General features: G+C 43.7%; 1 protein-coding gene across 1 annotated transcript in view; it reads left to right on the top strand.

The window, feature by feature from the left end:
* Positions 1–6,793: 6,793 nt before the first annotated feature.
* The window catches only part of LOC115183925 (extracellular sulfatase Sulf-1), a 43,260-nt gene continuing 30,449 nt past the window's right edge, over positions 6,794–19,604 (top strand). The window contains exons 1-4 of the mRNA XM_029744902.1: positions 6,794–7,037; positions 15,044–15,194; positions 18,111–18,286; positions 18,517–18,645. Of these exons, the coding sequence (XP_029600762.1) occupies positions 6,808–7,037; positions 15,044–15,194; positions 18,111–18,286; positions 18,517–18,645 (686 nt within the window). The 5' untranslated portion in view covers positions 6,794–6,807. The remainder of the gene's footprint in view (positions 7,038–15,043; positions 15,195–18,110; positions 18,287–18,516; positions 18,646–19,604) is intronic.

A 19,604-nucleotide genomic window follows, 5' to 3' on the forward strand; every position in this document is an offset into this window, starting at 1 on the left:
TGAGGAACAATGGGAAAGTAATGCTGCTTTGAATGTTGATAAACTTGAACCCTCACTTTTGAGAAAATGGCCTTTTAAATGTTTTGGTACCTACTGGAGAGCTCTTCTTTGTCTACACCCACAACGTTGGCTAGCTGACCTAACAGCAGTCAAGCACCCAAGCTAACTGGCTAACGTTGGCTAGCTTGCTAACTACTTCCAGACACAAATGAGAGAACAGCTCACTCTGACCATTTTACTCCCCCTAGCAGAGCTGGTTAGGCTGTTTTCATGTTATCCGGAGCGTTGGTGTCACGGTTGTTGTAAGGAGAGGACCAAAACGCAGCGGGAATATGTACACTCATCTTCTTTTATTGGGACAAAGAAGGAAAAACCCAAAACAAACACGTATACAAAACACAACCACGAATAACAGGCCGGTAAGGCACAAAGCTATACACAGCACAATCTCCCACAAACTAACAGGTGAAAACAGACGACCTAAGTATGACTCTCAATCAGCAACAACGATGTACAGCTGTTCCTGATTGAGAATCATACCAGGCCAACACAGAAATACAAAACTAGAACAGCCCCTTAGAAATACAAACACAAGAACATACCCAACACCCCGAACCACCTAAATCAACTACCCCCTCTACATCGACACTTACACCAATAAACCCCAGAAACACTCTACACAAAATATCCCTCTATCTAAACACATACACAAAACCACGTCCTGACCAAACTACAATAACAAATAGACCCCTTTACTGGTCAGGACGTGACAGTTGGTGACCGTAACTGTGCTGCTGGCAACAATTTAATTATGCTTTTTTTGCCAACGTTTACTGACACCGGCCATATTCAGCGGGTGTTGAGCATTTGTAAATTAGTCTGTTATTCTGAGCTCTGGCACACTCAAACGAGAGTATTCAGAGTAGATAGCCAGAGCAAATTTACCAGCTACGTCTATCAACAGTTGCTGCAGTGACATCATGAACATTCTATTCAAATGGTTACTTGCATAGTGGAGGCTTTTGTTTAAACATTTAGCTAGCTAGCAAAACAATGAACCGTAATCCCAACTCATAACGTTACTACCCTGCATGAATCTGCAGGGTTCAATGTTAGCTAGCTAGCTAACATTAGGCTATAGCTAGCAAAGCAAATGGCTCTGAGATACGAATAATAATACTACACAGATCATACACGTAACATTAGCTAGCTAGCTAACATAACAACAGCAGTCAAGCACCCAAGCTAACTGGCTAATGTTGGCTAGCTTGTTAGCTACTTCCAGACACAAATGAGAGACCAGCTCACTGACCATTTTACTCTCCCTAGCAGAGCTGGTTAGGCTGTTTTCATGTTACTCAGAGTGTTGGTGACTGCAACTGTGCTGCTGGCAACAATTGAATTGTGCTTTTTTTCCAACGTTTACTGACACCGGCCATATTCAATGGGTGTTGATGGTTGGTAAATTTGTCAGTTATTCTGCGCTCTGGCACACAGACAAGAGTGTACTGAAATTGGAGTAGATAGCGAATTTACCAGCTGCGTCTATCAACAGTTGTCACATTGACATCATGAAAATTCTATTTAACATTTATTTAACGAGGCTAGTCAGTTAAGAACAAATTCTTATTTACAATGATGGCCTACCAAAAGGCAAAAGGCCTCCTGGGATTAAAAATAAAGATATATTAAATAAAAATATAGGACAAAACACACATCACGACAAGAGAGACACCACAACACTACATAAAGAGAGACCTAAGACGACAACATAGCAAGTCAGCAACACAACATGACAACAACATGGTAGCAACACAACATGACAACAACATGGTAGCAGCACAAAACAGGGTACAAACATTATTGAGCACAAAGGGCAAGAAGGTAGAGACAACAATACCTCATGCAAAGCAGCCACAACTGTCAGTAAGAGTGTCCATGATTGAGTCTTTGAATGAAGAGATGGAGATAAAACTGTCCAGTTTTGAGTGTTTGTTGCAGCTCGTTCCAGTCGCTAGCTGCAGCGAACTGAAAAGACGAGCGACCCAGGGATGTGTGTGCTTTTGGGGACCTTTAACAGAATGTGACTGGCAGAACGAGTGTTGAATGTGGAGGATGAGGGCTGCAGTAGGTATCTGTCAAAGGAATTTTCTATCCTATTGATGATAATTAACCTGTTTAATCTAGGGGGCAGTATTGAGAATTTTGGAAAAAATATGTGCCCATTTTTAACTGCCTCCTACACCAACTCAGAAGCTAGAATATGCATATTATTGTTCAGGTTTGCATAGAAAACACTCTGAATTTTCTAAAACAGTTTGAATGGTGTCTGTAAGTATAACAAAACTCATATTGCAGGCAAAAACCTGTGAAAAATAGATTTAAAAAAAATTGAATTTTGTGACTGTACTATTTAGTGTCATTGTTTTATAGATACCATAGTGAGAAAGGATTCAGTTCGCAACTCCTACTGCTTCCACTAGATGTCAACGATCTTTATAAAGTTGTTTGAAGCATCTGTCATGAATACAGACCGAATTAGAATGCTTGTAAGTTGACACGTCATCACTTCATTTTTTGCGCCTGCGCATAAATCTGAGAAGAGTGTCTTTGTCATAATCGTTTATTCTAGACACTTGATAGGTTGTGTGAAAATATTACTGATGTTTACTGATGTTTCACGTTAAAAATGGACCAAAAGATTAATGCTAAACAACGTTTGACATGTTTGAACAAACGTAAATAGATTATTTACTAGGTTTTCTTTAGCTTTTCGGCGTGACTTTACACTGCCCACCTCATTTTGTGGGAGCCTACTGAACGCTAACTATTTGGACATAAATTATGAACTTTGTCAAAAGAAACCACATTTGTTCTGGACCTGGGATCGCTGGCAGCGCCTTCTGATGGAGATAATCAAAGGTAAGGGGATATTTAGAATGTTATTATCGATATTAGATGATGCTAATGCTAACTGTATAGCTTAGCTTAGCTTATAGCTTAGCTTGCTGTTGTTAGCATAGTACCCAGTTTATTGCAAAATGTGATTTCCCAGTAAAGTTATTTTGAGATCTGGCCATTCGGTAGCAATTACGAGATGATAATATATTATTCTTTGAATGACAATATTATAATTTACCAATGTTTTCGAATAGTAATTCCGTGATTTGTAATGCTGGATTCACTGGGAGCATTCGAGCCGAAAAAAATTCTGAATTTCACCGCGACTGTAAATGCTGTTTTTGGATATAAATATGAACTTGATGGAACTAAAAATGCATGTATTGTATAACATAATGTCCTATGAGTGTCATCTGATGCAGATTGTCAAAGGTAAGTGCATAATTCTAGCTAGTTTTCTGTCTGTTGATGCCCTTCTTTGAATTGGCTAAACATTACACGCAGCTATTGTCAATGTACTCTCCTAACATAACCTAACTTTATGCATTCTCCGTAAAGCCTCTGAAAATCGGACAGCGTGGTTAGATTTAGGAGATATATCTTTCAAATGGAGGAAAATAGTTGATTATTTGATTATTTGAAATGATTACTCTTGCAGTTTTGAATTCCCCGCCATGGTCACGTGACAATGAATCCCAATACCGGGATAAGATCGGGATAAGATCCTCAACAGGTTTTAACAATCAATAAGCTTTGACTAATCCCCAAGGTTTGTAAGACACTGGGTTAATAATAGTTAGGCAAAGACTCAGCATCTGCAAAAGCTTCGTGCGGTTTATTCAGAGAACGTTCTGCTCAACATTAACAAAGAAGTTAATTTTATCCTCTCTCTCCGCTTACGCACACACCTCCACACCAAAAGTAGATAACCTACGCACACACATACACACAAACAGCAGGTGAACAGTATCTCTCCCCTGACTTCCCACCACTGTTAATCACTATCCAGCGCAGCCTGTTCCTTTCCCCAGAGATTAGGAGAACCTTGAAGGCTACTCCCATATTTCCTCCAAAGCCTCTCAAAGTTGCTAGGTCAGGTAGAACAAATGTCTACTGTTCTCTTAGGTCCTCTAATACGCACACACATTTCTCTCCCTCTCCAGCCTCTACTAGACCTTTATGTGACTAATGTTCCGTACATTAATTATTCATTATCCATGCTACATAACTACTAATTAATAATGGATTACGGATTTATTTACCTTTATTAGATAATTCACTTATCAGTATCTCAGATAAATAATCATCAACCAGTGGGTCTTGCTACGGGTATACAGAGATAACCAATTTACAGAGGAGTATAAAGTGATGTGTCCTATAAGGAGTGTTGGTGGCAAATCTGATGGCCGAATGGTAAAGAACATCTAGCCGCTCGAGAGCACCCTTACCTGCCGATCTATAAATTACGTCTCCGTAATCTAGCATGGGTAGGATGGTCATCTGAATCAGGGTTAGTTTGGCAGCTGGGGTGAAAGAGGAGCGATTACAATAGAAGAAATCAAGTCTAGATTTAACCTTAGCCTGCAGCTTTGATATGTGCTGAGAGAAGGGAGGTGTACCGTCTAGCCATACTCTCAAGTACTTGTATGAGGTGACTACCTCAAGTTCTAAACCCTCAGAGGTAGTAATCACACCGGTGGGGAGTGAGGCATTCTTCTTGTGTAGTCCGGCCCAGGGGTGCGAAGGTAAACGGCAAGGCACTGGAGCGACGAACCGCCCTTGCTGTCTCTACATGGCCGGCTCCCCTCTCTCCACTGGGATTCTCTGCCTCTGACCCTATTACGGGGGCTGAGTCACTGGCTTACTGGTGCTCTTCCATGCCATCCCTAAGAGGGGTTCATCACTTGAGTGGGTGGATCACAGACGTGATCTTCCTGTCCGGTTTTGCGTCCCCTCTAGCTCGTGCGGTGGAGGAGATCTTTGTGGGCTATACTCAGCCTTATCTCAGGGTAGTAAGTTGGTGGTCTGTTGATATCCCTCTAGTGGTGTGGGGGCTGTGCATTGGCAAAGTGGGTGGAGTGGTTGGCCCTGTCCGGGTGTATTGTCGGACGGGGCCACAGTGTCTTCCGACCCCTCCTGTCTCAGCCTCCAGTATTTATGCTGCAATGGTCTATGTCAGTGTTATATCTGGTGTAATTCTGGTGTCTTGTGTGAATTTAAGTATGCTCCCCCTAATTCCCACTCTCTCTCCCTCCCCTCCTGGAGGATCTGAGCCCTAGGAACATGCCTCAGGACTACCTGGCCTGATGACTCCTGGCTGTCCCCAGTCAGGGAGCTGGTGCTCCAGTTTCAACTGTTCTGCCTGTGGCTATGGAACCCTGACCTGTTTACCGGACGTGCTACCTTGTCCTGGACCTGCTGTTTTTGACTCTCTTTCTCCCTCTACCGCCCCTGCGTTCTCGACCTCTGATTCACCCTGCTGGTCATCTATGAACGTTTGAACATCTTGAAGAACAATCTTGCCTTAATGGCCATGTACTCTTCTAATCTCTACCTGGCACAGCCAGAAGAGGACTGGCCACCCCTCAGAGCCTTGTTTCTCTCTAGGTTTCTTCCTAGGTTCCTGCCTTTCTAGAGAGTTTCTCCTAGCCACTGTGCTTCTACATCTGCATTGCTTGCTGTTTGGAGTTTTAGGCTGGGTTTCTGTATAGTATTTTGTGACATCTGCTGATGTAAAAAGGGCTTTATAAGTACATTTCATTGATTGATGGTGATTTTGGTATTACAAAATCTCTCTGCAGCTCTGGATGCCACTTGCTGCATTGCAGGACCTACATTTAATTTCATTTCTATCAAATCATTGGTACCTGTGAGTTTTAGTGTCCTAGAGATTCCTAGAGTTGTAGAGTACCCTGGAGTTGTAGAGTACCCTGGAGTTGTAGAGTACCCTGGAGTTGTAGAGTACCCGGGAGTTGTAGAGTACCCGGGAGTTGTAGAGTACCCGGGAGTTGTAGAGTACCCGGGAGTTGTAGAGTACCCGGGAGTTGTAGAGTACCCTGGAGTTGTAGAGTACCCTGGAGTTGTAGAGTACCCTGGAGTTGTAGAGTACCCGGGAGTTGTAGAGTACCCTGGAGTTGTAGAGTACCCTGGAGTTGTAGAGTACCCGGGAGTTGTAGAGTACCCTGGAGTTGTAGAGTACCCTGGAGTTGTAGAGTACCCTGGAGTTGTAGAGTACCCGGGAGTTGTAGAGTACCCGGGAGTTCTAGAGTCCTAGAGTTCTAGAGTGTCCTTCTCTTATACTGTAAGTCAGATCATGAATGGGGGTCCAAACATATTAAAGCACTTACATCACAAAAGATAAAACAGTACATTATATATCATTATTACACCACTACATATCTACAGTTCAAAATGTATAATACCACCATACAACAATATCACAATATAGGTGTGTGTAGAGTGTATGTGCTAGCGTTTGTGTCCGTGTGTGTGTGTCTGTATCTGTGTGTGTGTCTCTTCACAGCCGCCGCTGTTCCATAAGGTGTATTTTCTGATTCTACTGCTTACATCAGTTACCTGATGTGGAATAGAGTTCCATGTAGTCGTGGCTCTGTGCGCCTCCAATCGTCTTTTCTGGATCTAGCCTAACCTGTACTATACAAAACATTTTATCCACACAATGAGAATTAAAGATGGAATCCGCACTATTGGAAACGTCACTGTCCACCCCACCGTCTTTGTTATTGTTTTTGTTTTGTTGATGAAACAAAGCTGAGGAGCGTTGAACCCGCGTGGTCAAAACAATGACATATTCTGCTGTTCTATTGTACGTGTTAAAACTGTGTTGGTTGTTTGCAGTATCTTCTTTGTTGATGTGATATCCCAAACAGACATGGAAGTTTCACCATGAAGGATTCCAGCTGTAAAGCTAATACTTGTTATTCCTGTTGTTCTCTCCGTTTGCAGGACTATTTCACGGACCTGATCACCAACCACAGTATCAACTTCTTCCGTATGTCCAAGAAGGTGTACCCTCATCGGCCAGTGTTGATGGTCATCACCCACGCTGCCCCCCACGGGCCGGAGGACTCAGCCCCACAATACTCAGAGATGTTCCCTAATGCCTCCCAACACATGTGAGTTGTACACGCGCACCCTCACACACACACACACGCACGCTCATGCACACACACACACACACACACACACTACTACATACTGTATTTGTTTCAGCGAGGAGAGGAGAGTAAAGGAGGGGAGAGGAGTAAAGTTTAGGTGCTGATTTTCACGTTTTACTGCTAATCTACAAAGCATTACATAGACTTGTGCCTACCTATCTCTCCGATTTTGTCTAGAATGTCTAAGCAATCAGCTTGATTCTATTCCTATGGTTCTGATCCAGCAACGTTCCGATCTCTCAGGACAGGGCTAAGTTAGGCCTCTCCATTGGTTGGAGTTGGGGGGGGGTGTTACTAGACCCCTAGGTGGCTTAGGGATAGTCCCCTTTTTTTCAAGTTTCGCCTAAATGACGTACCCAAGTCTAACTGCCTGTAGCTCAGGCCCTGAAGCTAGGATATGCATATTCTTGGTACCATTTGAATGGAAACACTTTGAAGTTTGTGGAAATGTGAATTGAATGTAGGAGAATATAACAAAATAGATCTGGTAGAAGAAAATACAAAGAAAAAAACAACTGGTCTTTTTCTACCACCATCTTTGAAATGCAAGAGAAAGGTCCCAGTTCTAGCCATCACTCTTGTTGTAATTCCGATAGTGTCCACAAGATGGCAGCGCAGATGGATAACTTGAAGTATGAGTGAACTACAAGACTTTTAGTGTGAAGTACCCCAGGTACATTTGGGCAAATCGTGAAGGAGACATTCGCATTCATATTACATTTTTCTGCAGGAATATCATCAAATCTGTATACTTGGACTTTGATTTAGCTTTCCAAGTATTAGGAGCCATATTATAAGTTCAACATTTGCAAAACAACCAGTTTTAATAACTTCACAACTCTGAATATCCTTATAATTTTTGTCCAAAATGAAAAGGCATGCTTGTCGTACAAGCATAGAAGCTACATTCTACGACATATACATGGTTTACTCCCGTAAAGCCCAGCTCATTGGCTATCTAGCTAGCTTTGTTTGACCCCGATTGGTGCTTGTTTGACCGAGATACAGTCGTTCAAGTGATGTCCGCCCGCATCATCGGCGTGCCATGAATGCGTCGCTCTCTGACCAAATATGGTGTCCTATAGGATATACTACACCCCTAATGATATAGTGAAGTCCAATTTGGACTCCAGACAAAAGGACAAAATTCCACCGGTCTAATGTCCATTGCTCATGTTTCTTGGCCCAAGCAAGTCTCTTCTTATTATTGGTATCCTTTAGTAGTGGTTTCTTTGCAGGAATTCGACCATGAACATTTCTGAGGCTGGAAAGTCTAATGAACTTGTCCTCTGCAGCAGAGGTAACTTTGGGTCTTCCATTCCTGTGGCGGTTCTCATGAGAGCCAGTTTCATCATAGCGCTTCATGGTTTTTGCAAATGCACTTTAAGAAACTTTCAAAGTTCTTGAAATGTTCCTTATTGACTGACCTTCATGTCTTAAAGTAATGATGGACTGCCGTTTCTCTTTGCTTATTTGAGCTGTTCTTGCCATAATATGGACTTGGTCTTTTACCAAATAGGGCTATCTTCTGTATACCACCCCTACCTTGTCACAACACAGCTGATTGGCTCAAACACATTAAGAAGGAAAGAAATGGCACAAATTCACTTTTAACCAGGCACGCCTATTAATTTAAATGCATTCCAGGTGACTACCTTATGAAGCTGGTTGAGAGAATGCCAAGAGTGTGCAAAGCTGTCATCAAGGCAAAGGGTGGCTATTTGAAAAATCAGAAAAATAAAATATATTTTGATTTGCTTAACACTTTTTTGGTTACTACATGATTCCATATGTATTCTTTCATGGTTTGGGTGTCTTCACAAATTTTCTCAATGTAGAAAATAGTAAAAATAAAGAAAAACCCTTGAATGAGTAGGTGTTCTAAAACTTCTGACCGGTAGTGTTTCTACCAATATAGTGACATCAAACCAGCCTTTTCCAAGGTCTGATGTGTGGTGACTCCTTCTCTCCTCTCCTCCTCCCTTCCCCAACCCTTCCCTCTCCTCCCCGCCACTCTCCTCCCTTACCCAACCCTCCACTCTCCTCCTCCCTTCTCCTCCTCCCCTCTCCTCCTCCTCCCCTCTCTTCCTCCCTTCTTCTCCTCCTCCCCTCTCCTCCTCCCTTCTCCTCCCTCTCCCCTCTCCTCCTCCCTTCTCCTCCTCCCCTCTCTTCCTCCCCTCTCTTCCTCCCCTCCTCCCCTCTCTTCCTCCCTTCTCCTCCTCCCCTCCTCCCCTCTCTTCCTCCCTTCTCCTCCTCCCCCCCCCCCTCTCTTCCTCCAATCCTCCTCCCCTCTTCTACCCCTCCTCCACTCTCTTCTCCTCCTCCCCACTCCTCCTCCCCTCTCCTCCTCCCCTCTCTTCCTCCCTTCTCCTCCTCCCCTCTCTTCCTCCCTTCTCCTCCTTTCCCTGCCCCTCCCCTCCTCCTTTCCCCGCCTCTCTCCTTCCCCTCCCTCTCCCGGAGGCTGGGTACCTCCAGGAGAACCAGTCATGTTGGGGTCAGGGGAATGAACCCAGCCCTTATAGGAGAGTCCTACAGGACACACCTTGGACATCTGTCACACTATACACAAGTTCTCTGCATGACTATGTCCCAAATGGTAACCCATTCCCTATGGGACCTGTTCGAAGTTAGTGCACTACGTAGGGAATATGGTGCCATTGTGAACATCTAGCCTGGGATCTAAAGGGTGTTAGTCTGAATAGTTCACACCACACAATACCAAGCTGTTGTTTACCCACAGGTAGGGGTCTACCCGTTTACCCACAGGTAGGGGTCTACCCGTTTACCCACAGGTAGGGGTCTACCTGTTTAACCACAGGTAGGGGTCTACCTGTTTACCCACAGGTAGGGGTCTACCCGTTTACCCACAGGTAGGGGTCTACCCGTTTAACCACAGGTAGGGGTCTACCCGTTTAACCACAGGTAGGGGTCTACCCGTTTAACCACAGGTAGGGGTCTACCCGTTTAACCACAGGTAGGGGTCTACCCGTTTAACCACAGGTAGGGGTCTACCCGTTTAACCACAGGTAGGGGTCTACCCGTTTAACCTGTTATGGCTAGGGGGCAGTATTTTCACGGCTGGATAAAAAACGTACCCGATTTAATCTGATTATTAGTCCTGCCCAGAAACTGGAATATGCATATAATTATTAGCTTTGGAGAGAAAACACTCCAAAGTTTCTGAAACTGTTTGAATGGTGTCTGTGAGTATAACAGAACTCCTATGGCAGGCAAAAACCTGAGATGCTTCTGTTCAGGAAGTACCCTGTCTGAACATTTCTTGCCCTTCTTTATTATCTCTATCGTTTACAAAGGATCTCTGCTCTTACGTGACAATTCACACGTCTCCAATGAGGTCTCATAGCCCGGGAAAAACAGGAATGACGTAATTCAAAGCCCTGGCTGAAACAAAGGAGAGCAAAAGCTAAGTGGTCACTCAATGGACTAAGCCTTAGGCGTGTGACACGCCCCGCCCCCGGCTTTCGGTTTTTTCCTCAGTTTACAGACAGGCAGATTCCCGGTCGGAATATTATCGCTTCTCTACGAGATAAATTGCATAAATATTGGTTTTAAACAGCGGTTGACATGCTTCGAAGTACGGTAATGGAATATTTAGACATTTTTTGTCATATTTTGCGTCATGCTCGTGGCCGAGATTTACCATTGGGATAGTGTCTAGAACGCACGAACAAAACGTCGCTGTTTGGATATAACGATGGATTATTTGGGACCAAACCAACATTTGTTATTGAAGTAGAAGTCCTGGCAGTGTATTCTGATGAAGAACAAGCAAGGTAAGAACATTTTTCTTATAGGAAATGTGATTTTGGTGAAGGCTAAACTTGCAGGGTGTCTAAATAGCTAGCCCTGTAACGCCGGGCTATGTACTTACATTATTGCAAAATGTGCTTCATCCGAAAAGCTATTTTAAAATCGGACATATCGAGTGCATAGAGGAGTTCTGTATCTATAATTCTTAAAATAATTGTTATGCTTTTTGTGAACGTTTATCGTGAGTAATTTAGTAAAATCACCGGAAGTGTTCGGTGGGAATGCTAGTTCTGAACGTCACATGCTAATGTAAAAAGCTGGTTTTTGATATAAATATGAACTTGATTGAACAGACATGCATGTATTGTATAACACAATGTCCTAGGTGTGTCATCTGATGAAGATCATCAAAGGTTAGTGCTGCATTTAGATATGGTTTGGGTTTATGTGACATTATATGCTAGCTTGAAAAATGGCTGTGTGATTATTTCTGTCTGGGTACTCTGCTGACATAATCTAATGTTTTGCTTTCGCTGTAAAGCCTTTTTGAAATCGGACAGTTTGGTTAGATAAAGGAGAGCCTTGTCTTTAAATAGCTGTAAAATAGTCATATGTTTGAAAAGTGTAAGTTTTCGGATTTAGAGGAGTTTGAATTTCGCGCCCCGCCCATCATTGGATATTGGAGCAATCGTTCCGCTAGCGGAACGTGTAGATGTAAGAGGTCCACAGGTAGGGGTCTACCCGTTTAACCACAGGTAGGGGTCTACCCGTTTAACCACAGGTAGGGGTCTACCCGTTTAACCACAGGTAGGGGTCTACCTGTTTAACCACAGGTAGGGGTCTACCCGTTTAACCACAGGTAGGGGTCTACCCGTTTAACCACAGGTAGGGGTCTACCCGTTTAACCACAGGTAGGGGTCTACCTGTTTAACCACAGGTAGGGGTCTACCCGTTTAACCACAGGTAGGGGTCTACCTGTTTAACCACAGGTAGGGGTCTACCTGTTTAACCACAGGTAGGGGTCTACCCGTTTAACCACAGGTAGGGGTCTACCCGTTTAACCACAGGTAGGGGTCTACCCGTTTAACCACAGGTAGGGGTCTACCTGTTGCCCACCATGGATTGGTTGGATCTTACCAAGTCAAGCAACTCATTGAACAGAACATGGAGTGGGACGTGTTCTTGTTTGGCTGGTGTCTCAGGAGCGTTTTTCATCAACATCAAATCCATCGTGTTCTATACTTCTCTCTGTCTCTTTACACCCACACAGACACCCATCCACACAGACACCCATCCACACCCACCCAGAAAACCATCCACACAGACACCCATCCCACACCCACCCACCCAGACACCCACCCACACAGACACCCATCCACACCCACCCACCCAGACACCCACCCACACACACACCCACCCACACACACACCCACCCACACACACACCCATCCACCCAGACACACCCATCCACCCAGACACACCCACCCACCCACACACACCCACCCACCCATCCACACAGACACCCATCCACACCCAGTGGTGGAGAAAATGACATACTTAGGTAAAATTATAGATACCTTAGAAAGAGAAAGTTACACAAGTAAAAGTGAGTTACCCAGTAAAATACTACTTGGGTAAAAGTCTAAAAGTATTATTGGTTTTAAATATAGTTACATTCATTAATTATTAGCTTTACAGTCCAAGACATGTAGTCAACTTGACTTTGGGGTCTGGAGTCTAACAGAGCTATTATTTTCTTAAGCATGTGCCAACCCTCAAATTATTTATCCGAGCCAAAAGCAACAGGTCTGTCGTCTTGGTGTGAGAGGAGAGATAGTCAGGGGGAAGGAGAGCGCAGAGAGAGAGAGAGAGAGAGAGAGAGAGCGCAGAGAGAGAGAGAGAGAGCGCAGAGAGAGAGAGAGAGAGCGCAGAGAGAGAGAGAGAGAGAGAGCGCAGAGAGAGAGCGAGAGAGAGAGCGAGAGAGAGAGCGAGAGAGCGGAGCGAGAGAGCGCAGAGAGAGAGCGAGAGAGAGAGCGAGAGAGCGCAGAGAGAGAGCGAGAGAGAGAGCGAGAGAGAGAGCGAGAGAGAGAGAGCGCAGAGAGAGAGCGCAGAGAGAGAGAGCGCAGAGAGAGAGCGCAGAGAGAGAGAGAGAGCGAGAGAGAGAGCGAGAGAGCGCAGAGAGAGCGCAGAGAGAGAGCAGAGAGAGAGCAGAGAGAGAGCGAGAGAGCGCAGAGAGAGCGAGAGAGCGAGAGAGCGAGAGCGAGAGAGAGAGAGCGCCCAGAGAGAGATTGATAAACACAGGGGACAGAAGGGTAGAACCCACAGACTGCTTCTCACATGACCTCATATTCCCTATATAGTGCATTGCTTTTGACCAGGACTCTGGACTAAAGTGGTGGACTATGTATGGATATTACGTTCTCCCCTCGGGTGTAGCTGGTCTGAGGAGGAGACGTAAATGCCTGGGCCTAAACACACCAGGTAAAACGGATGAAATGGGAAGAAATGTGGGGTGCAATGGGCGATAAATAAATCAGACCACAACCAGAACTCAATTTTAACCCTCAGGGGATGTTTAGTAAATTATTTAAATAAACAATATAAAACACACCCATAAATAATCAGTAAGAAACAAAACAACAACAAGGGAAGGTAAGAGAAGGGAATGTTTGGGATCGGGGTCCAAGTAATGAAAATAAACAAAAGGTCCCTCCTCTTCTACACACCTAAACCTTCCTAACACAATCTAAACCCTAACCCACTGTCCTACCTGGTTCCAAGAAAATACAAGGGTGACACCCGCCCGGCTAACCTAGTGTATAAAACAATGGGTTATCTACGTGAGAATGTACACCCATGGGCAGATCTACCTTTTCCCTTCTCCAGGACCTAGGTAGGGTGGAGAACATCAGGAGGACAGGCTGTAAAACAAACAAAGATATATTAAAACAACAAATCATCAAATAGCCAAAAAAAAACAAGTGTCCCCTCTCTTTCCCCCTCTTTCCTCTCTTCTCACACGGCAAACAGATATCCTCTCTTCAATCAGCTACAGCCACGCCCACCACGGTCAGCCGCAACTAGGTACACCTGTAATGCCTAGGCCACAAACACACTAACCTGGGAAAATTGGGGAGCAAGAAAAACGTAACACGCCCCCCCCCCCCCCCCAAAAAAAAGAGTAAACCCCTGTGTTTATGATAAAACCCTTACATACACATATTTTCTTATAATACCAACTACTTACAACACCCCCTAGTTGGCAATGCCTTGTTCTATTATTATGTTTTAACTAGGCACGGGACAAAGCGTCCGCAACTACGTTTTCTGAACCCTTTATTTGCTGAATTTCTAAATTATAACCCTGTTTAACCAACGCCCAACGCATAAGACGTTGGTTGTGGTTATACATGCGGTGCAAGAACATGAACGGGTTGTGGTCTGTGTATACCTGGGAAAATTGGGGAGCAAGAAAAAAAACGTAACACGTAACAATGGAATAGGTTGCCATTTGTGACGCAGACACCTGAAGAAGGCTGAGCCCTGAGAAATGACACAAGGTGTGTTGCTTACTGCTGAAACCTTAAAGGGTTCCTTTATGGTTAGTTGATGCTCTGTTGACTGTTCTGTTTAGGGACATTCAAGACAGGTTCTGCTCCTCTTCAAGACAGGTTCTGCTCCTCTTCAAGACAGGTTCTGCTTCTCTTTAAAACAGGTTCTGCTTCTCTTCAAGACAGGTTCTGCTTCTCTTCAAGACAGGTTCTGCTTCACTTCAAGACAGGTTTTGCTTCTCTATAAGACAGGTTCTGTTTATTTCATGGCCTCTATATTGTAACATCATTTTTTCAATAGTGTCTTCTTTATGTCCACTGAGATAAAAAAAAACAATTTAAAAAACACACAATGGGTCAAAATAAGATTTTCAACAAATTTTGGGCTGTCTCCTGTCATCTCCACAGCACCCCCTGTTATAACTCACACCAATCCCATAAGTCCCCTCTCCCCCAGACTTGCTGTATCGACAGACAGGCCTTGTTTGTAACCATTGCTTGTCTCCTCTCCTGTCATCTCCACAGCACCCCCTGTTATAACTCACACCAATCCCATAAGTCCCCTCTCCCCCAGACTCGCTGTATCGACAGACAGCTCTTGTTTGTAACCATTGCTTGTCTCCTCTCCTGTCATCTCCGCAGCACCCCCAGTTATAACTACGCCCCCAACATGGATAAACACTGGATCATGCAGTACACTGGTCCCATGAGACCCATCCACATGGAGTTCACTAACTTCCTGCACAGAAAGAGACTGCAAACACTCATGTCAGTGGATGACTCTGTACAGAAGGTAAGAGGATTTGTCTCCACCATTTTGTTTATTAATTCGTCAATTCACATCGCTATGAGCTCATCTCCTCTCATTGGTCAGTTTGGATTCCAATAATGCTACTGATGGTCGCCTTTCTCTTTCAAAATACCATGATCATTATTTAGAGTGGGGTCATAAAGAGTTTATCTTAATTATCTCTCTCTCTCTGTCTGTCTGTCTTTCTTTCTTTCTCTCTTTCTTTCTCTCTCTCTGTGTCTCTCTCTCTGTCTCTCTCGCTCTCTCTCTCTGTGTCTTTCTTTCGCTCTGTCTCTCTCTCTCTGTCTTGCTTTCTCTTTGTCTCTCTCTCTGTCTCTCTCTCTCTCTATCTGTGTCTTTCAATTCAATTCAATTCAATTCAATTCGCTTTATTGGCATGACGTAACAATGTACATATTGCCAAAGCTTACTTTGGATATTTACAATATAAAAAATAAATAAAAATGAGAATCAAAAATTGTCAACGGGACAACAGTAACAACAATAACCAACGGTCAATATAACCATACATTCAACAATAACAATAATCATACAGTTGAGGACATGTGCAGGTTTATTGGTCTGTCAGACACTGTCCCTCAACTTATGGCAGGCAGCAATGTAGTGCGCTGCCAACCCACAGCTCTCTGCGTCCTCCCCCAACAGGATGGGTAGCCTATCCTCATCAGAGAGGTCTTTAAAACCTTGAATAAGGATTTCAAATTTGGGGAAATGACACTCTCTAATTGTTTTATATTTTTGACATTTTGTCAGGAAATGCAGCTCCGTCTCAGGTTCTGCTGTTGTGCAGTGGTTGCACAGCCTTTCCTCTACAGGGAGCCAGGTTTTCCTGTGTCTACCCTTCTCAATGGCAAGGCTGTGCTCACTGAGCCTGTACTTTGTCAAGGTTTTTCTAAGGTTTGATCAGTAACCATGGTCAAATATTTAGCCATAGTGTACTGTCGATTTAGGGCCAGATAGCACTGCATTTTGCTTTGTGTTTGTGCTTGTGTTTCCCAATAAGCAATGTAGTTTTGTTTTGACTGTGTTGTAATTTGGTTTATTCTGATTGATTGGATGTTCTGGTCCTGAGGCTTCAGTGTGTTAGTAGAACAGGTTTGTGAACTCAGCCCCAGGACCAGCTGGATGAGGGGACTCTTTTCTTTGCTCAGCTCTTGGCATTGCAGGGCTTGGTAATGATATGAGAGGGGGTCACTGTATTTTAGATGTTTCCAAAACTTAATTGCTCTTTTTTGAGTTTTTATTATTAGTGGATATTGGCCTAATTCTGCCCTGCATGCATTGTTTGTAGTTTTCCTCTGGACACGTAGGAGAATCTTACAGAACTCTGCATGTAGGGTTTCAATGGGGTGTTTGTCCCATTTGATGAAATCTTGTTTTGCAAGTGGACCCCACACCTCGCTGCCATAAAGTGCAATTGGTTCAATGACATATTCAATTAGTTTTAGCCAAATTTTAATAGGTATTTCAATTTGAATTTGCTTTTTAATGGCGTAGAATGCCCTGCGTGCTTTCTCTCTCAGTTCATTCACTGCCTCATTAAGGTGTCCAGTTGAGCTTATTTTTAAACCTAAGTAATTGTAGTGTGTACAGTACTCTATATATTTTGTACCAATTGAGAACTTTGGTCTAATTCCCTGAGATCTGGATCTTCTCTGGAAAATCATTATTTTAGTCTTTTTGGGGTTTACTGCCAGGGCCCAGGTCTGGCAGTACTGCTCTAGCAGGTCCAGGCTCTGCTGTAGGCCAGGTGCTGTGGGTGACAGCAGGTATAGGTCATCTGCGAAGAGTAGGCATTTAACTTCTGAATTGTGGAGACTAACACCAGGGGCTGAGGATTTTTCTAGAATAGTGGCCAATTCGATGATGTAAATATTGAAGAGTGCAGGGCTCAGATTGCAACCCTGACGAAGGCCCCGCCCCTGGTTAAAGAATTCTGTTCTTTTCTTGCCAATTTTCAGGCTGCACGTATTGCCAATGTACATTGATTTAATTATGTCATATGTTTTACCACTTTCAATAACTTTGTAGAACTGTCCTGTATGCCAAATAGAATCAAATGCTTTTCTGAAGTCGATAAAGCAAGCGTATATTTTGGTATTATTTTGGTGGACATGTTTATCTATCAGGGTGTGTAGGGTGTAATTATGATCAGTTGTGCAATGTTTTGGTATAAATCCAATTTGGCTTTTACTCAAGACATTGTGCTTATTAAGGAAGTTTAGAACTCTTGCATTTATAATATTACAGAAAACCTTCCCCAAGTTACTGTTTACACAAATTGTTAGGGTCAAATTTGTCTCCATTCTTAAAGATTGGGGTTATGAGTCCTTGCTTCCAGATGTCAGGGCACTAGTGAGTTTGAGCATCTCATTTAGGATGCCATCAGGTCCGCATGCTTTTTTAAATTTGAGAGCCTGAAGTTTCTTATAGAGCTCCTGGTCAGTAATTGGGGAGTCCAATGGATGTTGATTGTCCTTTATAGCTTTTTCTAATCCATTCAACTTCTCATGGATTTGGCGTTGTTCTGCGTTTGTGTCAATTTGAACGGTGTTGTAGAGTGTTTTAAAATGGGTTGTCCATATGTCACCATTTTGTATCGCTAATTCCTGTTGTTAATTATTATAATTTTTTTCCAATTTTGCCAGACATTGTTTGTGTTTATGGACTCCTCAATTAGTGTCAGCTGCTTGCTGTTGGTCTGTGCTTTTTTGGTTCTGAGTGTACGTTTATAGAGTTTTACAGTCTCACAGTAATGAAGGCATAATTCACCATTATTTGAGTCTCTGTGCTTTTGGTTTGATAGTGTTCTAAGTTTTTTCCTTATAATTTTACAATCTGCAACAAACCAGTTGTCATCTGTGGTCTTTTTTTCATCTCATATACCCCCCCGCCCAGGTATATGAGATGTTGGTAGAGAGTGGGGAACTGGACAACACCTACATAATCTACACAGCTGATCACGGCTACCACATCGGCCAGTTTGGGCTGGTCAAGGGGAAGTCCATGCCCTATGACTTTGACATCAGAGTGCCCTTCTTCCTCCGCGGGCCCAACATCGAGCCTGGAGCAGTGTAAGTAAGCCTTGTCCAAGCCAGAATGAGCCATAGGGTAGGAACCTGTTTCTCTATCTCCTGTTTCTGTTTTTCAGTAGCGTGAGGTCGCTTGATGTACAAGTACACCCAGTGGACCAGGCGCTAGTCTGTTGCAGGGAGTTACCCCCCAATCCATCTCCTAATGCTGAGTGCCAAGCATTGTTTGTGTCTGTTGGTGTTGATGACGTTGTTGTACTGTTCCTCCCCAGTAATCCTCAGCTGGTGTTGAACATTGATCTGGCCCCCACCATACTGCACATGGCTGGGCTGGATACGCCTCCAGATATGGATGGGAAGTCCATCCTCAAACTTCTGGAACAAGAGAAGACTGGAAACAGGTAGGAATGGGGTCAAATACAACAGGTAGGAATGGGGTCATATACAACAACAGGTGGGAATGGGGTCATATACAACAACAGGTAGGAATGGGGTCATATACAACAGGTAGGAATGGGGTCAAATACAACAGGTAGGAATGGGGTCAAATACAACAACAGGTAGGAATGGGGTCAAATACAACAGGTAGGAATGGGGTCATATACAACAGGTAGGAATGGGGTCAAATACAACAACAGGTAGGAATGGGGTAAAATACAACAGGTAGGAATGGGGTCATATACAACAACAGGTAGGAATGGGGTCATATACAACAACAGGTAGGAATGGGGTCATATACAACAACAGGTAGGAATGGGGTCAAATACAACAGGTAGGAATGGGGTCATATACAACAGGTAGGAATGGGGTCATATACAACAACAGGTAGGAATGGGGTCATATACAACAACAGGTAGGAATGGGGTCATATACAACAACAGGTAGGAATGGGGTCAAATACAACAGGTAGGAATGGGGTCAAATACAACAACAGGTAGGAATGGGGTCAAATACAACAACAGGTAGGAATGGGGTCAAATACAACAGGTAGGAATGGGGTCATATACAACAGGTAGGAATGGGGTCAAATACAACAGGTAGGAATGGGGTCATATACAACAGGTAGGAATGGGGTCATATACAACAACAGGTAGGAATGGGGTCAAATACAACAGGTAGGAATGGGGTCATATACAACAACAGGTAGGAATGGGGTCAAATACAACAGGTAGGAATGGGGTCAAATACAACAGGTAGGAATGGGGTCAAATACAACAACAGGTAGGAATGGGTCAAATACAACAGGTAGGAATGGGGTCATATACAACAGGTAGGAATGTGGTCATATACAACAGGTAGGAATGGGGTCAAATACAACAGGTAGGAATGGGGTCATATACAACAACAGGTGGGAATGGGG

The sequence above is a fragment of the Salmo trutta genome, unplaced genomic scaffold (genome assembly GCF_901001165.1).
Source record: "Salmo trutta unplaced genomic scaffold, fSalTru1.1, whole genome shotgun sequence".
NCBI lineage: Eukaryota > Metazoa > Chordata > Actinopteri > Salmoniformes > Salmonidae > Salmo > Salmo trutta.